At 40.3% G+C, this 24,751-nt stretch overlaps 1 protein-coding gene across 6 annotated transcripts in view; it reads left to right on the forward strand.

Moving 5' to 3' along the window:
* The window catches only part of AKAP13 (A-kinase anchoring protein 13), a gene marked incomplete at its 5' end in the record, with an annotated part of 342,651 nt that overhangs the window by 97,627 nt on the left and 220,273 nt on the right, over positions 1–24,751 (forward strand). For all 6 annotated transcript variants that reach the window (XM_082649215.1, XM_082649216.1, XM_082649217.1 and 3 more), the window contains one exon: positions 85–128. In XM_082649215.1, the coding sequence (XP_082505341.1) occupies positions 96–128 (33 nt within the window). The remainder of the gene's footprint in view (positions 1–84; positions 129–24,751) is intronic.

Here is a 24,751-nt window from a genome sequence, read left to right on the forward strand (position 1 = left end):
ACATCTAGGACTTTTGGAAGGTTTTAGATTTTTGACGATAACTTTTAATTTTATTCTCATTTATTTCTCCCTTTTCTGTTTCAGTGTCCTAGGTCATGAAACTTAATCCACAACAAGCTCCATTATATGTGAGTAAATCGCAAGATTTCATTTTATACTTAACTTTTGCTGTTTAATTCTTATGATAAACTCAAAAAATGCTCTCATGTGATTATCAAAGGAATTTTTAACCGTCTACACATGAATTTATTGGCCTAATACACTTAAGAAATTGAATTTGATTTAGTAAATATTAAATGATAATAATGCATGGCACTGAGCTCAGAACAAATAATGCTCGTAAGACTTGTGAGATAGACTGATCGTGGTGATAAGATGCGTGTATAAAATAATTGCATTGCCCTGCCAAATGATACTCCGGCTTATTTTTACGTACAGTGCATTTCTGTAAAACTAGTATGTAGAGCTTCCTACTGCCATGGTCAGTTACCCTGTGCCACAACTAGGTGGCACTCTTTCATTGGCAAAAGTGCTATTTACTTTAAGAATCTGGGTGAAAGCTGATGTATCATCTCCCTAAAGTGAGGGAATTATAAGATGAAATGGATAAATGAATGAATCGAGGCTGGAAAAACTAAATTCTAGGGGTGTGTGTGTGTGTGTGTGTGTTTTTTTTTTTTTAAATGTTGTAAGAGTGAATTATCTGAATCAGAGTGGTGGAAAGTGCCTGTTTGGTGAGGAGCTGGCTTAGAGGTATGGATAGTTAGACTTGCGAGATGCTGGAGGGTTTGGGGTTGGTATGGTCTGGAGACGTGAAAAAACCTTTTTTGATGGACAGGATTTCAGTCAGGTCTTGAAGATTAAGGGTCATTTCGTTGGCTGAAAAATTCTCAGAATTTGTTCAAGACACAGACCAGATGGTAGAGGGATGAGTGGCAGTGAGCATGTTGTTCAGTGAGCAGGGAAGGGTGGTAGTGGAAAGTCTGACCCTGCTAAATTTATGTTGGGGGTGATGGGAGATAAGTCTGAAGAGGTGGGTGACGCTTAGTTGTGAAAGCACACAAGAAGGTGCGCGGAGTTTATTTTGTGACTGCTGAGGAGCTTTTAATGGTGTTTAAACAGGCTGTTCATTTTATGTATTTATTTTTAACCATGCCGTGTTAATTAAAGTCATATACCTTTCTATCATAGAGCATTCATGTGATCATGCTCCATAGTTTATCTCTATGTTAAATGTAACATACAAAGAAAAATATATGTGTTCTTAGAAGATATTTTATGTTCATATTTTCTTTCCAGACTACTTGGAGACAATTTATTATGTTCACCAGTGGGTTTGCACATGAATTGAATATCTTGGACTTAAGAAAACAACTTTATTTTTTGGTTTGTTTTTTAAAGTCCTTTTTTTAAAAATATTTATATTTATTTATTCATTTGGTTGCACCGGGTCTTAGTTGCGGCAGGTGGGCTTCTTAGTTGTGGCATGAGAACTCTCAATTGTGGCATGCATGTGGGATCTAGTTCCCTGACCAGGGATCGAACCCGGGCATTGGGAGCGCGGAGTCTTAACCACTGCATCACTGGAGAAGTCCCGAACAACTTTATTGAGATAAAATTCACACACCATAAAATCCACTCATTTATGGTTTTTAGTATATTCACAGTTGTGTTATCTTAACTTCAGAACATTTTTATCATCCCCAAAGAAACTCCGCACCCTTTAGCAGCCACTCATCAATTCCTCCTCCTCCAGCCCATGGCACCCACTATCTACTTTCTGTCTTTATGGTTTTACCTGTTCTGGAAATTTCGTATAAATGGAGTCATGCAATACCTGGCCTTTTATGACTGGTTTCTTTCACTTAGCATCATGTATATAAGGTATATGTTAGAGTAAGTATAAGTACTTTGTTCCTTTTTATTGACAAATAATATTCCATTATATGGACCTACTGCATTTTATTTACCCACTCCTCAGCTGATGGGCATTTAGGCTGTTTCCACTTTTTGGCTATTCTGAATAATGCTGCTGTGAACAGCAATTTTTTTGGTACTCCTCCAATTTTATTCTTTCCCCGTTGAATTTTCTGGGGCACCTTTGAATTGATTATAAGTGTAAGGAATTACTTCTGGACACTCAATTCTGTTCCTTTCATTTAGGTCATCCTTCGTTAGATCAGTTTCTTTCAGCAGTGATTTATATCCGTAGTTTTCAGTGTACATGCCTTTTATTTTTGTGAATTTATTCCTAAGTATTTTATCCTTTTTGATGCTATTGTGAATGATATTTTCTTAATTTCATTTTTAGGTGGCTCATTGCTAGTATATAAATACAACTGATTTTTGTGCATTGATCTTTTAATCTACAACCTTGCTGAACTTGTTTATTAGCTAGTACTTTTTTAGTGGATTCCTTAGGATTTTCTACATCCAAGATGATGAAAATAGTTTTTTTCCTTTCCAATCTTTTTATTTTATTTCTTTTTCTTGCCTAGTTGCCCTGAGTAGAACCTCCAATGCAGAGTTGAATAAAAGTGGTGAAAGCAGACATCCTTGTCTTGTTTTTGATCTTAAAGGGAAAGCATCTGGTCTTTCACCATTAAGATTAGTATGATGTTGCTAGCTGTGGGTTTTCATAGATGCCTTTATCAGGTTGAGGAAGTTCCCTTCTGTTCCTAATTTGAGTATTTTTATCGTGAAAAAATGTTGGATTTTGTTGAACGTTTTCTCTATTGAGATGATTGGGTGGGTTTTTTTCTTTCATTCCATTACTGAATTACATTGATTGATTTTTGAATGTTAAACCAACCTTGCATTCCTGGGATTAATCTCATTTGGTCATGGTGTATAATCCTTTTTGTGTGTTGCTAGATTTGGTTTGCTAGTATTTTGTTGAGGATTTTTGTGTCTTTGTATAAAAGATATATTCTGTAGTTTTCTTCTGATGTCTCTGTCTGCTTTTGGCCATTGAAAGCGTTTGATCAGGGGGCTGATATAACTACGTAGTTGTGGTAGGCAGAATAATGGTTCCTCAAGTGAGTCTATGTCTTAATCCCCAGAACCTGTGAATGTTTATCTCACATGGCAAAAGGGACTTCACAGATTTCATTAAGCTGAGGATCTTGAAACTGGAGATTGTCCTTTAATTATATGGGTAGCCCAGTGTAATCATAAAGATTCCTGTAAGTGAGAGAGGGAGTCAGAGAGAGATTTGTAGATGCCACGCTGCTGGCTTTGAGAAAGGAGGAAGGGTCCATGAGCCAAGGAATGCCACCTCTAGAAGCTGGGAAAAGCCGGGGAACAGTTTTTCCTCAGAGCCTCTGGAAGGAACACAGACATCTTTATTTTAGCCCCGTGAAAGTCGTTCAGGCCTCTGACCTTCAGAACTGTAAGATAATAAAATTTGTGTTCTTTTAAGCCTCTGAGTTTGTGGTAATCTGTTGTAACAACAATAGAAAGCTAATACAGTAGTAGTTTGGGAAAATTAATTGGTGGTAGTGTGCTGGATAATTTAGAAGGAGAGAGTAGAGGCAGAGAGATCAGTTAGAAGTTTTCTGAACTTTTCATCATGGAATTTGAGAACTTTAGAGTTAATAGAGACTTCAGGTAATACCTGCTTCAACCTCTCCGTTTTAGAGATGAGGAAATGAGTTCTGAAGATACTGTGATAGGGTCACACAGCTAATCGATGACGGTAAATTGTGATTTAAATCTGTATTTTCTGGGCTTGGTCATAGAAACCACTGTAAAGCTTATGAAGCTTAAAAAAGCTTCGTTCTGTTAGGGAAGCAAGGTTCTTAGACATCAGTTCTGGGGAATATACTTAATAAAGTAGTGCTTTATATATGATTTATGTGTTTAATGAAGTTGGGCAGGCTCTACTGGGGAAGACTGTTTTAAATTTCAGATTTCAAATATGTTGATCAGCAGTAATACTTACTGAGGCAATTGGTTATCCCTTTTTAAAGAGTGACAGTGTACTCCATTTTCAGTGAACTAAGCCAAGTCTCAGGGATTTACACTGTTTGGGTGAAGAAAAGTGTAGTAGTTTCCCCCTTATTCACGGTTTCGCTTTCTGTGGTTTCAGTTACCTGCAGTCACCATGGACTGATAATATTACATGGAAAATTCCAGAAATAAACAATTCATTAATTTTATTTTATTTATTTATTTTTGGCCATGCTATGCAGCATGCAGGGTCTTAGTTCCCTAACCAGGGAACGAGCCTGTGCCCCCTGCAGTGGAAGTGTGGAGTCTTAAACCACTGGACCACCAGGGAAGTCCCACAATGCATAAATTTTAAATTGTGCACTGCTCCGAGTAGCATGGTGGAATCTCACACCATCCTGCTCTGTCCTGTAGGGGACGTATTTAAATCATCCCTTTGTCCAGTGTGTCCTGCCTGCTAGACACTTAGTATCCGTCTGGGTTATCAGATCAACTGTCGCAGTATCTCAGTGCTGTGTGCAAGTGACCCTTATTTTACTTAATAATGGCCCCAAAGTGCAAGAGTAGTGATGCTGGCAATTCAGATATGCCAAAGAGAAGCCATGAAGTGCTTCCTTAAGTGAAAAGGTGAAGGTTCTTGACTTAATAATGAAAGAAAAAAATTTGTTTGCTGAGGTTGCTAAGATCTATGGTAAGAATGAGTCTTCTATCCATGAAATTGTGAGGAAGGAAAAACAGATTCATGCTGGTTTTGCTTTCACACTTCAAACTGCAAAAGTTACAGGCACAGTATGTGATAAGTTCTTTTATTAAGATGGAAAAGGCATTAAATTTGTACAGTAAGATATTCTGAGAGAGAGGGTGGGAGAGACCACATTCACATCACTTTTATAGTGTATAATGGTCATTGTTCTATTTTGTTTTTAGTTATTGTTGTTCATCTCTTTACTGTGCCTAATTTACAAATTAAACTTTTATCACAGGTGTGTGTGTGTAGGAAAAAATATATATGGGGTTAGTACTGTCCATGGTTTCAGGCATCCACTGGGGGTGAATGTACCCCACTGGGGGTGAATGTACCCCCCTGAGGATGGGGGCACTACTGTAACTGTACAGGACAGTCCGTTGGTAAGGGGGTCAATTCTCTGCACCTAGAGAAAGAAGTACTAAGCAAAAGAATAGAGTGTGTTGAAGTTTTTCTTTTAGTTTATATTTGAGATGTGCTAGGGGTACATGTCATCAACAGAAGAGAGAAAACTGCTAGTTAATAAGGAAAAACACTGGATCCTGAGAAGAACTTTTACCTGAAAGTTAAGAAAAATAGGCTGGATTCCAAATATTCCAAATAATCATCTTAACCAGTCTTTGAATAAAAATGTGTCCACAGTAAGCTGCCATAGTTAAAATGTAAGAAATGTCCCACTGTACAGGTGGCAGTACTGTTGAGTGTTTAAATGAAGCTGTTGTAATGAGTTATTTTTGTGAACTGTTCACAGTGGAACACGCGGAACCTGGAACTTCGGCTGCCAGTAGTGTAACCTGGCTGTGCCTTGGTTTCCTCGCCTGTCAGCTCTGTGATTCCACAAGTACACCCTTTGTGTTAGGCAGGGTAGTTACATTACCAGGTCAGGTTTTTCCCTCAGCCTCTACAAAAATGTTGATTACTGCCAGGTGCATGTGTGAGAATCGCAGTTGTAGGACCTTTGGGTGGCAGTGGTAAAAACGTTGATAGCTTTCCTAGGGTCCCTCTGGGTGGGGAGGGCCTAGGTTGTTTAGTGGCGGTAAAAATGGAGAGGCGGTGGCAGATGCAAGAAATATTTAAAAGAAGCAGTAGGACTAAATACTTTATTAGATGCGGGGAGTGAAAAAGAATGAATGATAGTTGATTGAGGACTTGAGTGTGAATGACAGCTGATGCCATTGCCAGATGTGGAAAAGAAGGAAGGTGATGACTTTGTTCTTTAGACATGTTGAAGGGCATATTGATGTCCTGATTACAGCGGGAGATGTGGGCTCGGAGCTATGGAGTAAGAAAGTTGATTTTGAACTAGAGAGAGTTTGAGTTATTTTTAAGAAATTGGTACTTTTGACTCTGAGAATAGATGAGTCCTTTGAGCGGATAAGAGTGGATGGAATTAGGATAGTGGACTATGGCAGAGAAGGCAAAGTTGACTCGAGAGGAGGAAGGAGTTCCAGAAATCTGGGTTGCATGTGAGTCTTTGACTTTTTATTCCTGGAGTTGTTAAATTTCAATCACACACTAGTACTGGAAGTGAATTTTGAGCTGGAGCTGGGGAGTTCTTTCATTCAGGTGCCCGCTTTGTGCAAACCCCTTTTTGGATGCTGGAAATTTAGCCATGAACAGAATGGAAGGGTCCCTGCCCTTCCGGTACTTGTATTATAGTGAGAAGAAGGCAGATAATCATAAACAAGAAAACATCAGGAAGAACAGTTTAATGAAAGTAAATAAAACAATAGGATGTGATGTGATTGTGCCTGAGTAGAGGCTATTTTAGGCTGGGTGGTCAGGGAAGGCCTCTGAGGGGCGGCCAGTTAAGCTGAGACCAGAATGACCAGAAGGAGCCCGCCACGTGCAGATCCTGGCACAGTGTTCTAGCCCAAGGGAACAAGTGCAGAGCTCTAAAGTGAGGGCTAGGCTTGATACGTGTGGGGAACAGAAAAAATGGCGGCGGGGATTCAAGAGTGCAGGGGGGCGGGGTGCGTCCTCTCCTGGATGAGCTTGGAGACTCAGGGAGGAGACAGGGAAAAGCCTGATCTTGAAGCACTTCACAGACCATTGGGTGACCTCCCTAGGGCCTGCCTTTCATCACGTCTGAAGCCCAGCACAGCACCCACCTCTGAGTGTACTCTGAACTTCAGAGCCTTCAGTGGCTTGGGGTCAGGTCAGGCCTCTTAGGGATGTTGGATTAATCCTAATGTGGAGCTGTGGGCCCTGGGCAGACTGGATTCTCAGGCAGTTTAAGCATAGTAATTTGGACTGCCCATCTGAGGAAAAATAGTTTTAGTACTCTGTAGTCATCTTTAAGATCCGTGTTTTAGATGTAAATTGGATTTTCTTGAACGGAGGAACATTTTAAAGCAGATTTGGCTCTCATTTGTTAAAGGGCAGTGTAATTAAAAATTTCTGCTTAGTTTTTATATTCTTTCATGGTTGAATTGCTTCTGGGGAGAAAAAAATGTATTTTCAAAGTCCATTTGTGAACCTAAATGAACGGTGTATGATAGGATTTCATTGTAGTCCTTTCATTTTCTGGTTTTCTGTGAATGGTTCACCTACTGGTGTAACACTCATTTGCATCACCTGTAACCTTTCTGGATGACAACTCCTTAAAAACAAGAGTTCATGTTCATATACTACCTCCTGGTTTAAAATGCACATTTTGTAATGAGGTGGATAGACCTAGAGTCTGTCATACAGAGTGAAGTAAGTCAGAAAGAGAAAGACAAATACCGTATGCTAACACATATATATGGAATTTAAGAAAAAAAAATGTCACGAAGAACCTTGGGGTAAGACAGGAATAAAGACACAGACCTACTAGAGAATGGACTTGAGGATATGGGGAGGGGGAAGGGTAAGCTGTGACAAAGCGAGAGAGAGGCATGGACATATATACACTACCAAACGTAAGGTAGATAGCTAGTGGGAAGCAGCCGCATAGCACAGGGAGATCAGCTCCGTGCTTTGTGACCGCCTGGAGGGGTGGGATAGGGAGGGTGGGAGGGAGGGAGACGCAAGAGGGAAGAGATATGGGAACATATGTATATGTATAACTGATTCACTTTGTTATGAAGCAGAAACTAACACACCGTTGTAAAGCAATTATACTCCAATAAAGATGTAAAAAAAAAATAAAACGCACATTTGAATACATTATATCATTTGGTTCTCACAGCAACCTTGTGAGGGTGGAGGAAGCTTCATTCTTACCCTCATAATACTTGAGGAAATAAGAGCTCAAGATGGTTCATTTAGTATATGCAAAAGTTAGGGCTTTACCCAGAAATTGTGACTCTCAAACCCATTGTCTTTCTTCTGTATACCAAGCTGACATGCACAGTTCCTGTCCATAATTGTTATATAAAACACACAAATCTCATCCCACTTAATGTGATAGAGACTTGCACATATAAAGTCCTTTTTAAAATAAGTAACCCAAGTTTAGTCTTCCATTTCCCATGTTTTATTTGAAATAAGTTCACATTTATAGAAAAGTTAGAAGAATGCAACTTCACCTCTACTTATCTTTTATTAACATTTAGGTGTGACCTAAATGTGATTTGCTTATCATTTTCTGTATTACATATATTTTTTGAGCTGTTTGAAAGTTGCTTTTCCCAGGCATCATACCCTATTCTCCTTAAATATTTCAGCATAGATTTCTTAAGACCTGGGACATTCTCTTTCAGAAACACAGTACAATTAACAAAAACAGGAATTGTAACATTGATGTAATATTCTTATGTAGTGTAAGTCCATATTCCAAATTTCTCTGATCATCTCAGTAATGTCCTTTAGAGCATCCTCCTCCCCTCTTCTCCCCAGTTCAGGATTTAATCCAGAATTACACACTGTATTTATTTACAGTCTCTTTAATCTCTTAATCAGGAACAGTTCCTTTGCTTCTCTTTGTCTTTCATGATACCAACATTTTGGAAGAGTATAGGCCATTTAGCCAGTTATTTTGTAGCACTTTGCTTCTTTTTGACAGAACAACTGCCTTTTAAAAGTTGCTCATTAAAAAAAATAAAGATGCTCATTTGTTTCCCAAGTTTCATTATTGATTAAGTTTACCTTGTGTGAGTCCTGAATAGTCAGTAATGTCATCTTTGTGATTAAAAGTATTGCTAACAAGGAAATAAATGTGATAACGATGTCTCTATTGTGCATATGTAACTTCCTTATAATTGTAAGGAGATATGTACAGCATCCCTGCGAAGTGTAGCCTAGAGTATCTGATTTTATTCCAGAGATGTATTCTGTGAAATAACTAACCTACCTAGTCATTTAGCGAATTGAAAAGGCATGCTAGACATGGTGCCTATATCTCTTGAGTCCTGAACTATTATTTCTAGCCATTATGGGACTTATGGTCTGAGCCACTTGTTTACAGTAAACAACATGCAGCAAACCACGTGGCTGCTAATAATTTTTATGAACATAGTACATGTACCCTTTGGCTCTAGAGCCCTTCTCACTATCAAGATAAAAGCATAGACTTTTCCACGGAACTCTACTTCACTTCGCTGTACAGTAGAAACTAACACAACATTGTAAAACAACCATACCCCAATGAAAGAAAAAAGCATAGACTTCTCCCAGAAAGCATAGGGGGGATGGGGAATGCTATCAGGTGATAAGAGAAAAAGCCAGGCACATGAAGCAAAGGTTGGTATTTATAAAACAAAATAGGCCCTACCACCAGCCCCACACACTAAGCACTAGGGAACCTAGCAACCTAGCAACTGGACATTAGCAACAGTAAATAAATCCTCCCCCAGAGTAACAGCTGAAGGAGATGAAAGATTTTTAAACTTCTGAAGGAGGAGCATGAAAGGGTCTTTGAATGCTTCTTATCTCAGGCCTCAGGCTAATGCTAGAAGAAATGTGGCCAGGCCAAACCTGAAGGTCTACAAGGCACAAGGAGACGATAGGGGTCAAGAATAAGGAGATCCGGATTATTCCAGAGAAAGTCACTTCCTTTCTCCTCTCATCACTTTACTTTTCTGGAGAAAAAGTTGTGATGATGCACCCAAGTGATTGTCCCATAGTCAGCACTCCATGTGGGGATGCACTTTGTAGGAGAGGTCAGGACTGGAGAACAATTTGATGAGTCATAGGGATCATTGTATTTTCGGGGTGGTTGAGCTCACTCTGCGGGAAGAGTGAAGAAACTGAGCTACAGAGAGATTGAGGGATTTGCCTGAAATTTCACAGGGGTTGTGATAGATCTGGTCAGGTAGCAGGATCTGCAAATAATTGGCCCAGCCAGTGTGCAGGAGGCAGTGGCTTGAATTTAGGATTCAGAGTACACATACAGAGAAGTTGTGGTGTAAGTCTGGTGGTAAGTGGGCTAAGTCAGAGGAAAAAAGGTAGCTGTGGGAATGCCGAAGAAGAGAGAAATATTTGAAAAGATAGCATTGAACTCTTTTTCAAAGTATAACAGGTAAGGATTAGAATGTCTTTTGCGCTGTAGACACGTTGGAGAGTAGTTTACAGTTATTAATTGAAATCCCTCTTCAGTAGGAAAAAAGAGTAAAAATAAAATGTGGGTTGTAACTTTGGATGTAGGAAGTCAGTAATAGCCATCCTGGTGAATTACTTGGTCAGATACTTATCTTCAGGAGGGTGGGTGGCTTTTTAGCCCTGGACCAGTGAAAGGAAGGGAAGGTCAAGGCCCTTGAACAGTAAGTGAGGCATTTCTCTTGTTAAGTGCAGCTCCTGCAGGTTTTTGATGTTTTTCTGTATTAGATTAATGTCCTTACTGGTTGCCAAAGTGTTCCAGTGGGCATTGGGCACTTCATGGTTAATGACACTCCAGAATGGATGGTTGTGACTCTTAACACTGACTCAGAAGGTTTATATTGGACGCTGATGATTCACTAAAATGACCATAAGGACACATTTAAAGAGGAAAAACTTGGAGTTCATTTCTCAGATCCTTCAGTTATAAACTTTTTTTTTTTTGGTGTCCCCAAGATTTGTGGTCTATTGAACACATCTCTAGGTCTCCCTCAGGAAAACCAAAAGGCATTTTTTTTTTACCTTACAAACTAAATATTTTTTTTTTTTTTTTTTGCGGTACGCAGGCCTCTCACTGTTATGGCCTCTCCCGTTGCGGAGCACAAGCTCCGGACGCGCAGGCTCAGTGGCCATGACTCACGGGCCCAGCCGCTCTGCGGCACGTGGGATCTTCCTGGACCGGGGCACGAACCTGTGTCCCCTGCATCAGCAGGCGGACTCTCAACCACTGCGCCACCAGGGAAGCCCACAAACTAAATACTTTTTTAGAAGCAGAGAGATAGATGTGAGGTATAAATTCTGTTCTAAGCGTGCAGCAAGGTTATGTATGGGATACTTATTACCTGCCATATGATTGAGATGAAACCCACATTTATTAGATTTTCAAGGGGAAGAGCCATTCTAATTACAAAACAAATTTCCAGAACCCCAACAGATCTGGTTTATTATGTCCTTCCGCATTTCTCTTTTTCCTTAGCACTGAGTGTTTGCCTGGAACATCCTGACAGTAGAAGAACATCATCTTTGAAGGTAGATCTTTGGCACTGGATTCGTTTCTTCATTTAAAATCAACAAAACAAACCAATATCCAGTGATTATAACTATTTCTATTAGAATAGGGTCCGTCCCTTAAGATGATGTTGCTCTCTGTTTTCTCAAGGAAGGGAAAGGTGGGTTAGGGTGCTGGTATTGGTTGAGAACAACTTGAGAACAACTTCTTGGCAGGGTACCCTGGTGGGCACTTATACACATTCCCTCATTAATCTTCACAAGAGACAAAAGATTTGGTCAGTATTTCCACTTTAGAGCCCGTGAAGTGAGGGATCCAAGGGGTAACTGACTTGTCTGAGGTTGTAGCTATGGTGGACCTAGGGTTCAAATCCTGTGAATGATTCCCAAGCCCGTTTAAAAAAGGGAAATCAGAAGAGCCTTTCCATTTGACTCACATTTAGACCTTGAGAAAAACTTAGAGTGATATCCTGCCATCACATTGGATTCTTGTTGACTCTGGACTTCTGTGTCCAGCCTCAGTGAAGAGGACTTTGTGCAGTGGATTAATATGCTGTGTGTGTGCTAATCAGAAGTGGCCTCAGAGCCCAAACAGTACCAGAAGATGAGAGTGCAAGTGGAGATGTGCTCAGAAAGAAGCAGGTTTAAAATGAGCAATTAAAACAGTTTATTCTTGCATAAGTATAGTTTGCATAAATAATCAAAGCTGTGAAGGGCTGCAGAATTTAAATTACCCCAGCTTTAATCTTCTCAGTTGCCTCCTTTCAGGGAAGAGGACCTATTTGGTAATAGCAACATTTTATCTCTTCCTGGGAAATGTGTTTCCATAGCAGGAGTTGAACTAATCTGGCTATGCCTCTTGCTTGGCTATTACTTTGTCACATTTTTGTCTTACAAAGAGAGCTTTATCAGCCTTCTGATCTTTTAAATGAATTACCTGCCTTAGCCTTAACAATACATGTCTGATGGGTCAGCTCCAACATTTTGTAGCCTGGAGGCTCTTTCCATCCAGATCTGAGGACTGTGTTTAAATAATGACAACTTCGTCACTAGTGCCAGAAGAAATAAGGAAGTCAAGTGTTCCTTAATTTAGCTTTTGATGGTTTTACAGAGCAAGAGCTTCAGTTTCCTTCTGTTGGGACTTTTTAATCCATCTCCAGAAACGTGCTTTGAAGTTAACAGATTTTGCATTTGCAGGTAGCATTTTCTTATTTTTCCTTGGCATTTTCAGAGCAGATGAAGATACATAGAGGTCAAAGCCTTTTCAGGGTCTGTGTACATGATGCCTTTACAATAACTTGGTGTTTCCCAAGCATCTGGATATGGGGCAGGGGGGCTGGAGTTAAATTTTCCATTCGGTTCTGGTGAAGAGAAGTCTTGCTGTCCAAAGAAGACCAAAATGTAGTGCTCTGTACCCTTAGCTCATTCACCAAGTGTTTGTGAAGCACCTATTAGTGAATGGAGGACCTGGTCTTAGAGGAATAGATTCTTTCACCGGGGCTCAGATGCTTGAAGAGTTAAATGACAGCACAAGCAGTACTTGTTCAGGTGCTTGGATGAGTTATACAGATGGTTACACAGTGACAGTTCATAGCAGGGAGAGGAATGAGATGTTGGCAGAAATGATAGGGAAGCCTTCAGGAAAGATGGGGGGCTCTGTTAGCCTGGACAGATTTGGCTGTGGAGAAATGGAAGAGCAGAGCGAGAGAAGGGAGCACAGTCTTAGAAGTAAGGTATGGACATGGTGTTATCAGTGGTGGTGAGGGATCTGGCTTGACTGGAGAGGACAGTTCACATGGGAGAATATGTGGAGATGAGATTGTATAGATCTACTCTGTTCAGTATAGTAGTCACTAGCCCATGTAGCCATTTAAATTAATTTAAACGAAATAAAATTAAAAATTCAGTTCTTCCATTGCAGAGTGCTCAGTTGCCACATGTGGCTGGCGGCCACCATTTTGGACAGTGCGGATATAGAATATTTCCATCATTGCAGAAAATTTTCTTGGCCAGCACTGATGGAATATAGCATTTTACAAGCATGATAGAGAGCAACTGGAGGTCTTCTGATTAGGCAGATAGTAACATGATGAAAGTAGTACCCAAAGAACATTGATGGAGAGGTGTGGAGAGCGAGGAAGAGCAGTGAGGGACTCTCAGGTGAGTAGCCTGTTCACCGTTACAGTGTGCTGAATGGATGTGAGGATGATAAGCTGTTCCGAAGAACAAATGGATTTTGTTTGGGAGAATGACTGAAAGCATCAAAGAGCCACAGATATGAACACCAAGGATTTTACCGTGAGAGGCAGAGGGAGAATGGTGTAGCACCAATGGGCGAGGGAGGAGCTGCCTCGGCAATCTGAGGGAGAACAGTTGTGTCTTTACAACAGCCTGTGGCGGAGGGGCTGGGGTGTGGTGGTGGTGGTGTTGGTAGTGAGGATTAAATGGTATAAGCATATTTCACAAATGATGGATAGAAACTTTAAATATATAGGTAGTTTTTAAAAGAGACCCATCTCCTTTATTTTGACAGTACAAAAGCGTATAAATGTATCGGGTGGCTTCCTCTTGCGTCTCTGCACATGCACTTGTGTTGACAGCTCTTTCCCTTGTTTGCTTAGAAAGAGGAGGGGAACAACATTTACTGAGCACCTTCCACGTAGGGTGACTTATGTACATTTTCTCCTCAGCCTTGTGAGGCCCATATTATAGATGAAGGACAATAGCTAGTAAGAGGTGAAACAGAGGGTTTTTTTGTTTGTTTCTTTGTTTCTTTTTGCGGTACGCGGGCTCTCACTGTTGTGGCCTCTCCCGTTGCGGAGCACAGGCTCCAGACACGCAGGCTCAGCGGCCATGGCTCACGGGCCCAGCTGCTGTGCGGCATGTGGGATCTTCCCGGACCGGGGCGCAAACCTGTGTCCCCTGCATCAGCAGGCGGACTCTCAACCACTGCGCCACCAGGGAAGCCCGAAACAGAGGTTTGAACTCAGAACTCTTGCCCTTTCTGTCTAGTCTCTCTAAGTAAGGATGGTTTCACTACCAGTCCCTCAAATTGCTACCACCCTCTCTTGACCTGGGAGCTTGAAACCTGATGCTTATATCACATTCTACATTTAGAGGTTGGCTTTAGCACTGAATTCCACTTGCCATCGCTTTTTCAAATGTAAGATAGAGATCCTATAAACATTGTTTGCTCACAGTAATCATTGGTGTGAGGAGTTACCCGGACTGACTTTCAGCTGAATTGTTCTTGAGCACTGGTTTTCAAAGTGTGGTCCCTAACCACCAGTGTGAACATCATTAGAAACTTGTTAAAAATGCAGATTTTCACGCCCAACCCAGATCTACTGAATCAGAATGCTTGGGGTGGAGCCCTAAAAGCTATTTTTAAATAAGCGCTCCAGATGACTCTGATGCACCCCAGTGCTTAAGCATGAACCAAGTGAACAAAAAGGGTAGTTTTAAAAAGCCCCTTTCCCGTGAATTAAATTGGAGCCCCTTGGGTAGATTTAGATCTTCCAACATGGCTGACTGTTAACCCATCAGCAGTGGTTGACTGGAGATATATGGGAAATGATATGCATTAAGTAGGACATTGTTTCAAATGGATGGATCTATGGTGGATTCCTGAGTAAATTATTACTAGATTATTGACTCAAACTAACGTCAAGGTGTGCAATATTGAACACAGGGCTGCTTATTTCTTAGCAGGAGGTGGTAGTGATTTTCAATTAAGGGAGTTAATACTTTGCATTATTTTTCACAGTATTTTTATGTCATTTAAGATTCCTCATTTCTTCTTTGTGTGGTTGTGAATAATTAAAGCCAGATCTGCTTTATAGTTAGTTAGCAGAGCAGTTCATGATGCAAATGGAACTCATAAGAGCACCTGGGTTTTGGAATGGTGTTGTAAACAGGCTTCTGTAATGGATTTTTGGACGGCATCAGTGAATTTTAAAAAATTTGAAGTCAGCCTTCGGGAGTTTAGCTATGGACCCTATGCTGAGTCAGTGGTACTGCAGGGAAACCAGTTAACAGCTCTGTGTGTGCTAGCCTTCAGCTAGGTAAAACAGTTTTTGCATTTCTCCCTCTCTCTGAAATACAGTCAACCCTCTCCACTACCCCCAACACACACACAAAGAAAACTGCTCATCTTTCAGTATGCAGTTCCTGTCATTTGGCTCTATGGAGCCCTTCCTGAACTTTCAGCCTCCTGTGGAATCTATCACTCCTCTCTCCAGGCCCCAGCTACTCTGTACAGACTTTACTATAACACCTCAAGCACTTTAAATGATTGCACTTTTGCTTACATGCCTTTTTTCATTTACTGTGTCTATCTTGAGTACAGAGACTTTATATTTGAGTTATTGTTTTTATTGCTCTCACTTTAACTTCAGCTTCTATCACAGTACCTTGCACATAATAGGTTCTCATTGTTTTTGATTAAATATAATAGAATTACAGCTGTTTGGGAAAGAGCTTTGCTGCATGCATGGATGGTTATAAATGTCTGTTTAGTCAAAGATGAGATTTTTTTTGGGGGGGAGGTAAAACTTATGACCCTGAAAGGGAAGCCACTCAAGAGATCAAACAACATAGGGGACTTTGTGACCTGGAACCAGTGACAAAGGGTCACTTTGACCCCTGAGATGGGGCCTCTAGGAAAACTTGGGAATGATACTTGATGAAAAACTGAATTTCAACCCAAATAGTTTAATACTTCTGTGTTGTGTATGGGCTCTTTACTTGGAACTCCCTGTGTTTGCTTCTTTCTGTACTAATCTCACTTTATTGGTTTGACAAACCTGTGAATTAGGAGGAATTGTTTTGTTACTTTACAGATGGGGAAACTGAGACAGTAAGATTTATATTTTGAAGTTTTAGTACAGCTATTAAGTACAAAATAAGCTACAAGGATATATTGTACAACACAGGGAATATAGCCAACATTTTATTATAACTACAAATGGAGTATAGCCTTTAAAAATTGTGAATCACTGTATTGTACACATGTCACTTGTAGAATATTGTACGTCAACTATACTTCAGTAAAAAAAAATAAAAATAAAGTTTTAGTAAGTTCATTATAAGACCAAAGGTCTTTATTGCCCTCTTTGGAATTTACTGTGCCATCTGAGATGAAATTGTTAGGTAGTTTCACAGAGTCACCCCAGTGAATCTGTAATTCAGAAATCCGAAAATAGCTCCATACAGATAGAACATTAGGAATATATTTGTATCAGCAGGGATGTAGAAATTAGATTCTTCTGAGAGGTACACTAGTTTATTGATTGATTAATGAACTGGTGATGTGCATCTTTAGTACTTTTTCTCATTCCTACACATTCTCCTCCAGAGATTCTGATTGTTTCCTTTTATGTGGGTCCTTATCTTTAAGTATAGAGAACATCATATGTACTCTCAGAGATTTGTTTGCTTGTTTGTCCTTTTTTAAACCAAAAAAGAGCTATTGGCCCTTGTGCATCCTCGGAGCCCTTCACAAAGCTCTGTGTTTGGATTAACTGCCGACCCCGTGTGATATACAGAGCATGTGGCAGCTAGGATGGAATTTTCAGCTGTCTCTCTTTGTTATGTCCACAGAAGGAAATGTGAGTTTTATCTTACTACTCAGGCAGTGGTACATTCCTTTTTTGGTCCATGGGATCCACCAATCTGATTGTGGACTTATTTTCTGCCATTCCTGTCATCTTCTTGAACTAGTTAAAAGGCCAGGGGTGATCTTAACTTACCCTCATGACTATGAATTCCTCTTTGGTCACTTCCTGCATTCTTAAATTCTACCTTGATTAAAGCTTATTAGGTTTTGCCAACATTGTCTGGTTCATCCTATCTTGTGTGGTTAAGGGATCCCAGGCAGCATAATATGAAGGAGCTACTACTGTAGGTGTTTCTCATAGCCAGTGTCTCTTCTCCACAAATCCTCATTTTCCAGATCTCCATACAATTGGTTCTTTTATCCTTGCCACATGTATGGGTATGATTATAGGTTGTCCATATCTTACTAGGTCTCAGAATTAGAAGTGGGTCTTCTTTATTATGAGACAAAAGTGGACATTTTAAGAAGTGGTGTGCTGAGATTCCAACTCCAGTCTTCCTGTTGATTATGGGGTTGTGGTCTTGATTTTCATTTGCTGTAATGTATGTATATGCAGTAGAAGGCAGCAGAAATGCATATTGTATTAAAATAATCCTAAGAGCCTCCATTTTTAAAAAATTAATTTTTAATTGAAGTATAGTTGATTTACAGTGTTTCAGGTGTACATCAAAATGATTTAGTTATACGTATACATACATACATATACACATACATATATATATACACACACATACATACTATGTATATTCTTTTTCGGATTCTTTTCCATTATAGGTTATTACAAGTTATTGAACATAGTTCCCTGGGCTATACAGTAGGTCCTTGTTGTTTATCTATTTTATGTATAGTAGTGTGTGCCTGTTAATCCCAAATTCCTGTTTTTTCTGCGCCCCTACCTCCCACCCCCTTCCCCTTTGGTAACCACAAGTTTGTTTTCCATGTCTGTGGAGTCTCCATTTATTGAATACCTTCTGGTACTTGCCCACTATGCTACGTGTCCTTTCATTTTCTCATTTAATCACGCTGACAACCTCATGAGATAACTTTTGTCTTCTGTATGTTAAAAGGTGAGGAAATAGGGCAAGAGAGCTTCAGCCAGTTGCTGAGGTCGTGCATCTAGTAAAGGATAGAGTCGGAGTTCACACTAGCCTTTCTTACTTCAGAAGCCAGGCTCCCGATGTCAGTGTACTGCTACTGTGTGTCGGCTCTTACCCTCCATGGTGTGGGAAGAAGTGGGTTGTTGCTGAGGATTTGTAAAATAAAGGTATTGATGGGATTATTGAAGGCAGAAGGAGACAGTGAAAAGTGGAATTACTTTCAAAGAAGAGAAACTGTTTGGGGACAGACACTAGACCTTCTGTGATAACCATTCCAGTGGGGTACAGTGCAGTGCGGGCTACTGGTTCTCAAACTTGAACCTGCATGGGAATCACCTGGAGGACTTGTTAACACACAGATTGCTGGGCCACAGCTCCAGAGCTTCTGATTTACTCCGCTTGGGGCAGAGCTGAGAATTTGCATTTCTAATAAGCTTCCGGGTGATACTTTTGGTTCTCGGACAACACTTGGAGAACCTGTGTAGAGAAAAATGACTCCTTTGTAGGTGTCAAGTAGATATGGTTTTAAATTCCTGCTGTAGTACTAACCAGCTGTAGGAGCCTTAGAGTCTTCATCTGTAAAATTCAGCAGGGTAATACCTGTATTACAGGGTTTTTGTGAGGGTTCAATGTGATTTTTAAAATGACAACAATATCTAGCACTTATTGAATACTTACTAAGTACCAGGTTCTTTGAGAAATGCTTCACATACATCATTTACTCTTCAACCATTAAATACTGTTGTCCCCACATATAGAGCTCCTAGCACATGGGCGTTGCTCAGTTACCACTCCTGCCCTTCCCTGTCCGCATTTAAGAAGGCCAGGAAATGTGTAATGCACCTTAGTTAGATTTTCATAAAGCTAATGTATTTCTTTTTAAAATTTTGACACTTTAAAAGGAAAACTTAAAAAAAAAAACCAAAAGAACAAATTCTGGATATTTATATGCAATGGTTTTACCAGTAAGGTTGGATAAGAAAAATGTTGCTATCATCTGAAATGTAGAATATTTCTTCTTACTACTTTACGGTTTTCAAGTATTGTGGATCGCTTAATGCCCATATAACTATTTATTATCAGTTAGGAAGCTTAACCAGCTTTAAGAAAGCTTTGTAATTTACCTTTAAAACTAATCAAGTTTTTAACTCTTTCTCCCTTCCTTTATGGCTGCTTTTCAGAAGGTGTCATAAAGCCAATTTTGCCATCCAGTTACAGTCCTTCACCCATAATTAAATAAAACCCCCAAATAGTAAATTTATTACTTTATTTTGCTTTGTTTGAGAAATAATATTTTTTTACGAGAAGAGAGTATAAAAGAAAGTAAAAACATGGAGATTCTGAAATGGGGGATATATTTATTTACTTGTGAATGAGTGGGGACATTTATTCTGTGTCTGCTAGATACTTGTTAAAATACTAGTACTTAAGGGGATTAAATAGTAACCCTAATCTGTGTAAGGCAGTTGAAGTGGTGCTGGTTTACAGTGAGCACTTGATGAAAGAGCCGTTATTAAATTATTTCAGGCACTTCAAATATATGGATATCCTAACACAGCTTCTACCCTTGTGGAGTTTACAATCTAGTGGTTCCCCAGAAGGACTCGAGGTGGCTCCTAGAAGAGTCACACAGCTGGTGACAACTGAAGCTGGTGTTCTGAGTCATGCGACTTCAAGGCCAGTGACCTTGCCTCCCAAAGTGATGCCTCCCGTTCTGTATTTGCATCTTCCCTCCTAATCTTGGTGTAGTTGACAGTGTCCCCACTGGCCAGCTTTGAATATCTCTTTTCGTGGTCTCACGGTTTGTTGTATCCTGGGCCAGGAATGAGATCTGAGCAGGTGTGGTTCAACTTGACGAGTTGGGTTCCCCTCCTGAGGCATTGCCCGGACACATGCCCATTACACAGACAGGGGAGGGATTGGAGAGACCTTGACCTACGTGCAGTGAGTGAGGCATAGTGTGTTAGATAAGGTAAGGAGGCCTTTCCCCTGAGGAAGGAGCCCAGGTGTCTCCTCAGGAAAGCAAGGCAGGGCTTGTTTCATGCTGTCCTCTCTTGGGCCAGTCACCAGTCAGGTGAGAGGAGGATGTGACAGGTAAAGGGAGCAGCATGGCCAGGTAGTGAGTGAGACATGTAGTGAGAGTGAGGCTTCAGCCTCTTGGCATCCTCCTGGTTTGGTATGATTGTGGTGAGTGTGGGGAGAGGCTCCGGGAGGGAGGGGAGGCTGGGGAGGTTAGCAAGGGCCAGGCTGTGGGGGCCTTGTCTGCCGCTGGTGGGAGGGACACACTCCCGAGTTAGGATGTTATCCTGTTGACCGTCCGTGAGTTTCAGGGGAGTAACTTGATCAGATTGTATTTAGGAGACTCTTCTGTGGCCCCCTACTGTGTGAAGGGCTAGCCTGGAAGCCTGGAGACCCAATTTCATAGATGAGAGGAAAACCAAAAGAAGTGACCAGGGAATATCCAAGGAAGCTAGGTGGATAAGTATGGGAGATGGGTGGAACAGAAGTCAAGCTGATAGATTTTAATTATAGAATGTCCCCACTTGAATCATCTGCTCTCCGGGAGGGCAGAGAAGGAAGAGAGGACTGTTCTGTCAGGAATTAATAAAAATCCTTATGGTCTCTGCATTTTAACCAAATATCTGGTCCTTTTAGCAGAGGGGGACTGTCTCTTGAAGTGTTGACCTAATTACTCTAGCAGTTCCAGAGAGCTGTGTAACATTTGTGAGAGGGTGAGGCTGCTTTTTAAAGCCACCAGCTAACTCCCTTCAACCAATTTAGCTTTGCTTATTAACAAGAATAGATTGAGAGGCAGGGTTGTACATTGAAACAAAAAGCTCATACTCTTAGAATTCTAAAAAACTCTTTATTTTTAAGCAACACTTTCCATTAAGGGGACCATACATTAAATGATTTCCAAACTTTTTGTAATTTTGATTCCTTTTCCAGCTGAAGTTTCAAAATTCTTCCCTGTTACAGAGAATAGTTCCTAAAACCATTCCATACAGAGCACTCTACAGACTCATTGAGCGCCATCTGCTGGTTTTATTTTAATGGACCAAATAGGTGGTGCTTGGAAATCTTTAAGTATTTGTGTATATTTTAGTGTTGAAAATTATGAGGCTAGAAGACAGTATGAACTTTGATCATAATTAGTAGTAGTATTTAAAATAATGGTTTTGCATTGAGAAGGGGAATGCTCTTTGGCTGGAATATAGACATATTTGATTAAAAGTGAACGCAGGTTATAGGGATTTCACTGACCCATATCTGTATCTGGCAAAAGATAAGCCTGGTTGAAATAAAAACTAACTTCAAATGTCAAATAAAATGGTTACTTGTTTTCTAACATTAAAATCAACCAAAATCTGCTTATATGGAATGAATTTAGTTTATGCCCCAAATTAATAAATTTCACAGTTGACTTTGTTCATGTTACTTGAGGTGCTTTGAGACATCTTTCAAGGAAAGTGTTATGAAAAGGGCTTTGCTGGCCAGTCTGGAGAGTGGCCTTTCTTCTGAGGGGAGTGGAAGCGTATCTGAATATTTTTCCACTTAAGAGAGAGATGGGTAGAGTCCCTAGGGTAAAAAAACAGGGACGATGCTGTTTTGTTCTCTTCTCATCACTGGCCCCTTTGAGCCTTAGTTATATTTTACGTGACTGTTTAAGGACCACTGAGCTAAAAATTTGGCATAGCCAGAGCGTTAGATTTACGGTCTTTTAATTTCTCATCTCGTCATCTTAAGTGTTTAAATGGGTTGAGGAGAGAGACGCAGATTGTTCACAGGAAGAAAGTCCAGTTAGGAATCCATTCATTCATTCATCCAACATTTATTGAGCACTTAAAACAACCAGCTATACTTTTAGGCCATGATATTGCATTGAGTAAAGCAAATGTGCTCCCTGACCTCATGAAGCTTACATGATAGTTGGGAGGAGAAGAGGGAATCAGGGCAATATGTAAATAAATATATACTCTTAGAATTTTGTGTATGTAAAATATACACTGAGTGTGTATATATAAACTCATGTACACACATAAATGTAAATATATGCGTCAGAGAGTAAAAATTGCTATGGGGAAAAAACACAGGGCAAGCTAAGGAGAGTTGGGGCCGGGGAGTTCCATATTTCATTTAGGATGGTCAGGGAAGACCTCACTGATAAGGGGACATTTGAAGAATAATCATTAATGTTATATAAAAGTTTATGATTTTCTTATTTGATCTTTCAACAATGTGTAGAAAGTACACGGGGGAAGTAATGTTGTTAAGCCTTCCATGGCTCCCCTTGCACTAGTATAAAGACCGGAATCCTTGGCATTTCTTTGTGAACCCGTTTCCAGCTTATTGTTCTCTGTGCTCAAGCCATAGCGTGTTACTCCTCAAACGGGCCATGGTTGTTCAAAGTGTGTAGGCGTGGACTAGGCAGACAAAGGATGAAGTCTTTCCAAGGAGAGGGAACGACAGTGATTCTTTTAAAACATGAATCAGATTATGTCACTCTTTTCAGAACCTTCCAGTGGCTTAGCATCACACTTGGGAAAAAATCCAAACTCCATCCTCATCACCTATCCAGTGTTATTCACTTGCTCTTCCAGGCTGACCTTTGTTCTGTATACATGCCAAGTTTATACTTGTCTTCCAGTTGCTGTTCTCTCGGCCTCGAACACTTGTAACTTGCTTCTTCATTCAGGTTTCTGCTCAAATGTGAATTAGCCCGTAGTAGCCTTTCCTCACCAGCCTACCTGAAGCAGCCTCTCACGCCCACTTCAGACACACCTTAATCCCTCACGCTGTCTTATTCTTTTTAATAGAACTTTCCCCCTGATGTTATTTTTTATAATTTGGTTGTCTTTCCTGCTAAAACATAAGCTCTATGAGGCCAGAAGCCTTGTCTCTTTCATGTTTATTCCCTAATTCTTAGCAGTGTTTGACACGTTTGATGATCAATAAATATTGTAATGAATAAACCCATTTTGCTGACAAACAAAATGAGTTTCAAGTGGTTATTTATCAGGTCTATAAAACAACCAACTATACTTAGCTATTAAGTGATTCTGACCTTACTCCCGTGTCAGTGTTTTTTTCCTACTTCACTACCCTTTGTGGTGGCAGATACTCTGTTAGTGAGTAACATGTTACGTTGAAGAAATAGTGGATGCTAAATAATATTGACTTGTGTATGTGTGGGCACATTTGTGCACGCACATACACACACACACACACACACACCTGTGTGTGTGTGCTAGTGCTTTGTGATGGTGTTAGTTGCCCAGAAAATGGAAGCCACTGTGAGAACCATACAAGTTACTTTGGGGAAATATTAAAAAGCCAACAGAACCGAACAGCCCTATCCAGTGATTTGGGTTTGGGATTTTTTTTTTTCTTTCTGGTAAGTCTTCTGTTTTTAGCCTGATGGCAACAACATCATGATTTATGTTAGTTCTCATCTTAAAGGCACTCAGGGTACTACTTTGCCATGACTGTGCCTTATAAACTCGCCTATTATTTCCCTACCTAGAACACTCCAGTAAATTAGGCGGCACAAATGTAACTCTTGTGTCCTTCTGTAATTAAAGTTTGTGGTAATTCTCCTTTTGAATGAATCCCAGTGTAAAGAAGGCCAAGGAACTGCAGTTTGGGGTGCTCACAAAGATAGAAATACAAGATTGTTATTTCTTTGAGGTTTGCTAATATTATATATATATATTTTTTCTTTTTTTTAAGCTTCATTACATCCAGTGTTTAAAACCCCTCTGATCTGGCAGCTGTTTCCTGAATGATTTTTGGATTCATTTAGTTTGTAGCCTCTTTCACCTCCTCCCACACCCCTGTCCACTCACTGCAACCACCATCTCTTTCAGAGGGAGTTCTTGTTCCTCTGGCTCCTTCCAGTGGCCTGTGTTTGAGATGACCCTGTGGGAAGCCTCCCTCCCCTGACTTTTGCTCAGTCTTGTGTCCAGTGCTTCCTCTAATTCCTACAGTACCTGAACCTTGCTTTTCCAGCAAAATTATTGTGGCTGAATTACTACTTTATGTGTCTCTTTCTCCCTTGAAAAACTATGAACTCCAAGAGAGCAGAAATTGTCTTGTCTTCATATGCTCGGTATCTACTGTAGTATCCTACCCAAATGCTCAACCAATCTTTAGTTAAGTGAAGGAGGTGATAAGCAAGACAAACTTAGTGTTTGGCTTATTTGTAGCATTTTATGTTTTGTTTTTTAAAAGGATGAAATGTTTTTGGTTCAGCCCAGCAAACACTGAGCCCTTGCTGTACGTCAGGCCCTTTGAAGAGATGTTGAGTGTACATAGATCAACTAGATAGTCAAAGATGAACTACGTAGTCTCTTCCCCACCTTCACTGTAAATGGCTAAGCTTTCAGAAGGTATCTTTCTGCCTGCGATGATCTGTCCTGAGCCATGAGCAGCACTGGGCACAGCCATTTCTCCCCAGAGGCCTTCCTAGTATACCCCACAAGGCAGAGTTTGGGCACCCATCTCCTCCTCTGCACCTAGAGACGCTGGGTGTTTATGCTAATTATAGCACTTACCCGGTGGCATTCTGTCTATATGCATGTCTGTGTAGTCCTCTGGAGGGCAGGCAACAGGAAGTATTTATAATTCTAGTACCAGTTCATAGCAGAGACAAACTATATTAAATAGAGGCACTTCGTGCTTGTTTAGCATGAATGGATGAATAACTTAAGGCCTTGCTAATGGGAACAGAACAGAAAGGAAGGTAAAGAACACATTAATATTGGGCTATTAAATATCTTTCAACTATTTAACTTATCTACTTGATGGATGGAC

The sequence above is a fragment of the Grampus griseus genome, assembly GCF_964374135.1.
Source record: "Grampus griseus genome assembly, chromosome: 2".
NCBI lineage: Eukaryota > Metazoa > Chordata > Mammalia > Artiodactyla > Delphinidae > Grampus > Grampus griseus.